Source organism: Sparus aurata, chromosome 21 (genome assembly GCF_900880675.1).
Source record: "Sparus aurata chromosome 21, fSpaAur1.1, whole genome shotgun sequence".
Classification (NCBI taxonomy): domain Eukaryota; kingdom Metazoa; phylum Chordata; class Actinopteri; order Spariformes; family Sparidae; genus Sparus; species Sparus aurata.
Window position 1 is genome coordinate 11074988 of NC_044207.1, and position 7171 is coordinate 11082158.

The 7171-nt window shown below is 42.3% G+C and overlaps 1 protein-coding gene across 3 annotated transcripts; it reads left to right on the forward strand.

Annotated features, from left to right (window-relative positions):
• Positions 1-3438: 3438 nt before the first annotated feature.
• On the forward strand, positions 3439-6564 carry LOC115572525 (leucine rich adaptor protein 1-like). 3 transcript variants are annotated; one of them, XM_030402683.1, is made up of 3 exons: positions 3439-4068; positions 4582-4766; positions 5687-6564. In XM_030402683.1, exons 1-3 carry the CDS (start codon positions 3856-3858, stop codon positions 6237-6239), a joined length of 951 nt encoding a protein of 316 aa, XP_030258543.1. In that variant the 5' UTR covers positions 3439-3855; the 3' UTR covers positions 6240-6564. The 3 variants fall into 3 exon arrangements, with proteins under 3 accessions (XP_030258543.1, XP_030258542.1, XP_030258544.1); XM_030402682.1 differs by lacking the exon at positions 3439-4068 and adding an exon at positions 4253-4514; XM_030402684.1 differs by lacking the exon at positions 3439-4068 and adding an exon at positions 4255-4448.
• The last annotated feature ends 607 nt before the right edge of the window (positions 6565-7171 follow it).

Below are 7171 nucleotides of genomic sequence, written 5' to 3' on the forward strand. Positions count from 1 at the left end.
TGTGTGTATAAAAGGTACAGATAAGTGACATTAAAAAGTAAAGTTTTGTATTACAACAATACCATATGGTTGTAATCCTGCAGCGCACCTGGACTGGCCTCACGGTACACCATGTGGGAGTAAACACTATAGATGATCCGTAACCACCTCTGGTTTTGTACAAACAATGTCAGGAACAACACTGTCCAGCCGAACGTGACATACTTCAGTTTAAAATATGACAAACCACAGATAATAGTGATCATTGATGATGCTGTTGTTGCAATAGAAATGTGGTCAACTCTGTATTTGAATGACTAGAAATGGTTTGAGTGACTCCTCTTCATTTGTTTCACTTTCTGCTCAAACTGTTCATCTCTGTGTGTGAAATATGTCTTTAATGCAAACACGCATGTAAAGCACTTGCAGCAACATTATGTAGAAATTTGCATTTTGTGTGATTTGGCGCCCCCCACAGTTTCTGAGTGCAACACCACTGTCGTAAATACAAATCCCAGGTCTGTGACAGTTTGTCAGACATAATGTAGGTGTAACTACAAACAAAACTCATTACGTCATTACAGTGTTGCATGTTGAAACTTGTGTCTTGAGGTAAACGTGTGTGTAACGCTGTGATCCTACCCTCTGTTACTTGAAGGTAAAAAAGTTACATAATGGTGGCTTTAAAGTGAGGAGTAAAATATGACACAATGGCACGACCAATGGATGACAACCTGCACTTTCTACGAAGGGGTTGTGTGATACACTCAAAAGCTTCAGAGCCGCCTCTGAACGGATCATTTCTGCACATTTGGACATTGCAGTTGGACTCTGGAACATTCATGTAACGCCCGAAAAAAGCAGATGACAGAGGTTTTCTGTCTTTTTGTCTGAAAAAAAAGTAAACAATAATGTTTTCTCTGACTGTCGTTTTGTTCGAAGACAAGATTCCTCTCTGAAATGCACCAACGCAGCCTGACCTCACGCACATTCACTCCTCGCTGTGGGAACTGCCCACTGTGTCCACAGGGTTGTACTGCACTGGTTTCCACGCAGCAGCTCCAGTAAATTCAGCCCGGCGGATCCAGTTGCACTGTTGAGATTCAAGAGTAAAGGTGACTGATTTTTTTATGAGCCTCTCAACTGCGGGGCGACCCGCTGAGGGTGGTAGGCCCGGAGGCTCGTAAACTGTCCCCCTCTAAATCACGTGTGTGTGTGTGAGAAAATGATTCATTCACACGCTTCTACCCATTTCTGTGTGGCGTACGTACTGTGATAGTTTGTCATATTTGAGCTAATCTTGCATGCGTTGTGGTACTTTTCCTGCTGTAAGTGTTTTGACAGACTTGAAATCAATTTTTTAATTTTTTTTCTGAGCATCACCCAGATCTTTGCATTTCTTTGTGTGTGAGATAAGCATTTACTCATCTTCATTGCACAAGCATGTACTGTATGTGCTGTGAAACAGGCAGAGCTACTTGCTTGTTGACGGCTTGTATCGACCTCTCTACAGGTCTGTGTCGGATGCAGCAGTGTTTGTCTCCCTTTAACAGCAGCCTGTGGTAAAAAAACCATCCTGGAAGTTTTCTCCCTCAGTCCCACACTGTCTGACCTCTCTTTTCAGACACACAAAAAGCTCTTTTCCATCTGAGCTCCAGGCTCTTTTTGTCTGTAAGCTGGCGAATTGTCGTAAACTTACTGTCAGCCTTGAGTTCCGCCCGTCTCCTTTATCTTTTCTCAGGCTGCCACCTCGTCGTCAAACGATGCACACGAACTGGCCTTGACCTCAACCGCGAAGGAAAAACAGGAAGCTCCCACAACTGTTGCCCTGATTCTGAAAGGCATTAATATGGGGCAAGATGACAGATGAATAAAAATAAATCATCTATTTGAGTGGGTGGCAGATGTTGGCCTCCGCTCTGCTTATTTGGCCCCGTCTCTGTGTCTAAAAGTGGGCTGTGAAACTCTACAGACCTGTTTTCTTCTACACAGTCTCCTTGGAAAGTGTTAAGCACAAATGAGACTCAACTAGATTAAACATAATTTAACAACAACACCATTTGGCCTAGGCAACTAATACATTGGACACTGTATATTGCAACATACACTCTCTCAGCACCTGTAGTCTGTCCACTTATAAATATACATACCTTTTCTTACTGTTTGTTTATATGTTTGTTCATTTGCTCATTTATTATGAAAGTGCACTGTATAGTTTTAGAGAGGAAATACTCATCAGAACAGAAAGATCTTCACTGACTGATTTCCATGATGGAACAAACTGATTCGAAAAGCTGACTTTAAAGGACAACACATGTTCATACTGTTTTACTTTGTAGCTGGAAAGGTGGCGGGGTCAGCCGAATGTAATCCAACTGTTTCGTGGACTTTATTCTCCTCTGAGAGCAGCTTGTTTATTCAGTCATGGAAAAGATAAACATCTCAGAGTCTGTATTATGACCTCCTTGATATTGTAAATATAAAAATTCTGAGTTTGAATTTAATTTTCCAAAACTGCACAGTGCCCCTTTAATTTCCTTTAGTATAGGCTACATACTGTAAAGTATATTGTGTTCAATTAATGAACACAGAAACATAAAAACACCAAAATTAGTGACTGAAAAATGTTTGGGGGAGAAATTAATACATTTGTGTTTGTTTTTAGCAATGATGATGTTATTTCTAATCACATAGCCTATGCTAATCTATAATGCCTTTTTATAAGCTGAATGTTTTTAGTCAACTTTGGTTTAATAACTTTAAATAGCTAACGTTACTCGTGTCGCCTTTGCTAACATTACTTAAAGTTAGCTTACTAGTATGGCTGACTGGTTAGCTAGCTTTCTTTAAAAAATGGAAAATAGTATAGTAGTTAAGTCATAGAGCAGTTTCCAATATATCCACTGAGCTGACCCGCCAAGGTTGATACAGGGAAATGTTGATTGACAGCTGACATTAGTTAGAAACAGGGGGCCCCCCACCACACAGGGCTGGTGCCCTTTTTATGTTTTTCGCCCCTGCCCCTCAAACAGCCTGAGTCCACCACTGTAAATTAACGGTTTGTGTGAAATGCTTGTGTGTTTTTTTCATGTGGTGGAATGAAGTTTTATTTTGTTGGATTAGTGGTAAAATCAGCAAATAAAAATCAGATTCTGATCACAGTACTAAAGACACATAATGTGTTTAAATGCCATGAAGATGGTTAAAGTGCAAGAGGAAAAAACAACCTGTGGTGTACAAAGGTTAACAGTGTCATTTCTTCCATAAAATGTCAGGTGGCCTGTTTTTCAAAAGCTGTCTGGACATTATTCCATCTTTGCCATGAGCACATTTAAATTAGGAGTTGATTTCTTGTGTTATTTGACTCTGATCGTGCCGCTGCGGCTCTGTGCGCACAGGTGTCCCTGAAGCCTGCCCATGTGACCGCCGGTATGTGACTCCCATCATTGTTTTAAGAACTACACAACGAGCACTTCCACTTTCCAGCATCGCGTTCTGGGCGGCATACCAGCAATACCTCCGTGCTGTGAATGGTGCACAGGACAGATGAGTGGCGCGTTCACACTTCCAGCGTTTTCACGGCTCGCTCTGCGCCTCTGTGTGTGTGTGTGTGTGTGTGTGTGTGTGTGAGTGGCGGGTCCGTCGGTCGCGATCATGGTTTATTGTGGACTGTTCGGGAATATAACGCGTGGACTTCAGTCAACAGGTGCGGGAGATTTACGGCTCTGATATTGTCCCCGCCGCCGTGGGTCTGACTTCTCTGAGCAAAAAAAAAAAAAAAAAAAAAAACGTTGTGAACTTTACGCACAAGCTGTTCTCCATCCAGAAGCCGCCGATCGGAATACTTTTGGAAGAGATTGCCTACAGCACGGCGGGATGGAAGAAGAACTCCTCAACGATTCCCTCCCGTGTCTGAAAGAGCTGGAAAATAAGGTTGGCAGGAAAACACCGGAGAGTCTCCTGGTTTGGATGAGGGATGCTGCGGACTGCGAAGATGGTTGGAGGTCTGACGCGGTGGACAGGGGGGACCGCAGCTCTGCCGCCGGCGACAGCTTCTCAGACAAAATCAGCAACTTAAAACAAGAGATGGTAAAGATTAAGATTGCTTATGTGTCATGTTATAGGTGCTGTGTGTTTCATAACGACAACAGTTTCCTTTCTGTTTCATGGTGACTTTACGCGCCCGCATGCGTCTGCGCATCTCTCCATTTTTTATTTTTTTTTGCACAACTTGCACAACTAGTTTCGGCAATCACTGCTCTGTTTATTCTGATGGTGACATGTTTTCCTCTGCGATGTCAAAGTCGCTGAGTGCCATTGTGGGGAAGCTTCACCTGCTCATTTCGAAGTGTAATGACAGGCACTGTCACCTGTCTCTCAGCCACACCCCTCAGCTGGCTTCTCCCTCATTCACCTCCAGTCATCTGGCACATTCTGACCAGATTCCTCTGCTCGTTCTGTGTCACTCTGTATGCTCCCTCTTTTCTTTCTGCTCTTCGTCTGCTTCATGTATTGTAGTAGTAAAGGCCTCACAAGTAAGGACCATGAGAGACAGGTTAACATCCTCATACATGTACCTGCAACATGTCTATTTTCTTGCAGAGGTGGCTGAGGTGTGCTGATGTGAGGATTCTTCGCCAGCTGGTGGCCGTGCACGAGGGGATCGAGGCCATGCGTTGGCTGATGGAGGAGCGGGACACCTTCCTCAGCCGTGGCAGCAGCTTGACAGGCAGCCTCAGCAGCCTGGCGACTGTGGAGGAGCACGGGGCCTCCATGTCCCCCTGCAGGTACAGTACAGTGTTGGTGTTAGTTTGGCAGAAGCTCCCCTCATTGTTTTAAAAATCTAAAACTAACTAATACCAGCTTGTGTGTATGAACAATGACGTTAAAGAATAAGTAATATCAGGAATAAAATATTACATTAAAGGTCCCATATTATGCTTATTTTCCTACTTTTATTTTGGGTTAGTTTTAGAATATGTTGACATGCTTCAGTGTTCAAAAACACAATATCTTTCTCTTCTTTCCATCGCTGCAGCACCTCAGTTCACCCTCTGTGTCAATGCTCCATTTAAGTGCATGTCTCTTTAAGAGAAAGGCACACCTATGCTAACAGCACAGGCAACCTGTGCTCAGTTTCTGTATACAGGCCATGTGCATTTCTCTGTGGCTGGAGCATTCTGATACTTTCACACTATTTGTATAGCACATTCACCCGTCTCTAATAAAAAAAAAGCCATGGAATATTATTGTTTAAATATGTGACCATTAAAGGTGCAATATGTAACAATTCTTGTTCAAAACATTCAACAATTACCCAAAGATTATCAACAGAATGTGAAAAGATAACGGTTTTGACATTACGTCAAAGACATCTGCTGTATGTGTGGTGTTGCTAACCAGTGGATGCTAACCTAGCCCTGGGCCTTGAAAACCTCTTGCTCTAAGCAGTCAAAAGATCCTGTGCTACCAGTGTAAACACTAAGTCTCTGGCTTGCCGCATGGCTAACTGAGCTAACAAGCTAATATTAGCTTCATAAACAGAATGCATTTAGCAGCAGTTAGTTACCCTGGCGATATGCTGCCCCATGTTTGTTTGGAGTTAAGTTCAACAGGTGACCAATTCTTATATAGTGCACTTTTAAGGTATTAGTGTCATGGCTCAGGTTTCATATTTGGTTCAACGTTTCCGCTGTTGCTCCCACAGAGACAGCCTGAGTCCAACTCAGGATTTTACTGAAACCACTGGTGAGGAATCAGAAGATCAGCAACCACACTCTGACCATGGTGATTCAAACCACAGGAGCAGCTTTGACATGCTAAGCCCTGCCTTTGCTGAAGCAAGACCTCCAAGTCCTTCTTCCTTCTCAGAGTTTGAAGTCACTCGTTCCACACACAGTCCGGCATCATCCGGTCCTGCCAACGGGGTGGCTAGTGCCAGTTCACCAAGGGCACAACCAGAGGACTCGGCTGTAGATTTGTCACAAGACATGACAGCTGGCGGTCTTGACATCATTAGAAGAGCTCTGCTCAGATCAAGCAGGGCAAGAAGAGAAGTAAAAGTAGGTAATGGTTGTTCCGCCCCAACTAAACAGTCAGAGGAGAAACAGACAGAGCACCACACTCAGGAGAGTTCCAGAGCTTCTCAGAACAATATGATGCAAAAGGAAGAGAGTGCGCCTAACAAAGAGACAGGTCTGCTGGGCTATGATGCTCAGTGGTGCTGGGTGGAGTCACAGGACGATGTGACGTTCGTGTGAACTTATAAGCACAGTTTAAATGTACGATCTCTGGTTTGATGATATTCCCCTCAACAGTTAACTGCCAGATATGCAGTGAGATTTAAAATGCACTTTGACACTCACTGTTTGAATGAATGATGCTCAGAGATGAACTTGTCACTCAGTGACTATGTCAAGTGCTTTACGATAGGATGTATGCTGTTGGATCTTATTTTTTTTCTATTTGCCTGTGTATTTTGGGGAATTCCAAAAGAAAGTCGACCTAAAACTTGTTTTTTTTTTTTTATCAAATATAAAAGTATTCACAAATAAGAAGGAGCTGATTAAAATGAAATTTGTCAAATTATGATGTCCTTGTCTGATGAATGTTTTACACAATTGGGGACTTTTAGAGATATTAACAATGAACGAGAAGTTTTAATTTTTTATTTTAAGTAAGTGGGCCTGCCTTGTTTTCATGTATTTGCACTTAACTTTGATTGTCTTATTGTATTCATAAAACAAGACTGGCAGTCAATCGTTTCTTGTACTTATTTCTCACATTGTCCTGTCTCCTTGAAATCTTTCACAATTGTGGATATAATGCAACAATAAGCCTCTGAGGATTATAACTATGATTCCATTGTTTAAAAGGGCCGAAGTCCTCCTGATGTGGGTTATTTTTGTCGCAGTGAATCATATAAAGCTACTCTGCTGGTGACCCAAAATAAATGTATCAACCTGAAATTGAACATGATATGTATGCATTTCAGCAGCCTCATGTTACAGTGGGTATGTGTTGTCTTCATTGTTTCGTTTTTTAAGCTTTTACGTGTCAACATCAAATTCAAACACACAAGATGTGGTTGTTTATGTCATTTTAATGATATTTGATCATTATGTCTTTTAGAAGGACATGAATTATACAAGACATGCAAGTTCGTTATTAAAAGGTCGTTCATGCGTGCGAT

What these genes read in the sequence shown, in the direction of transcription:
- LOC115572525 (XM_030402682.1), top strand. Translation starts at nt 4,260, where the DNA reads ATGTTTTCCTCTGCGATGTCAAAGTCGCTGAGTGCCATTGTGGGGAAG. An exon ending in TAGTAGTAAAGGCCTCACAA is followed by an intron (nt 4,515 to 4,581) that starts GTAAGGACCATG and finishes ATTTTCTTGCAG; the next exon opens with AGGTGGCTGAGGTGTGCTGA. An exon ending in GCCTCCATGTCCCCCTGCAG is followed by an intron (nt 4,767 to 5,686) that starts GTACAGTACAGT and finishes TTGCTCCCACAG; the next exon opens with AGACAGCCTGAGTCCAACTC.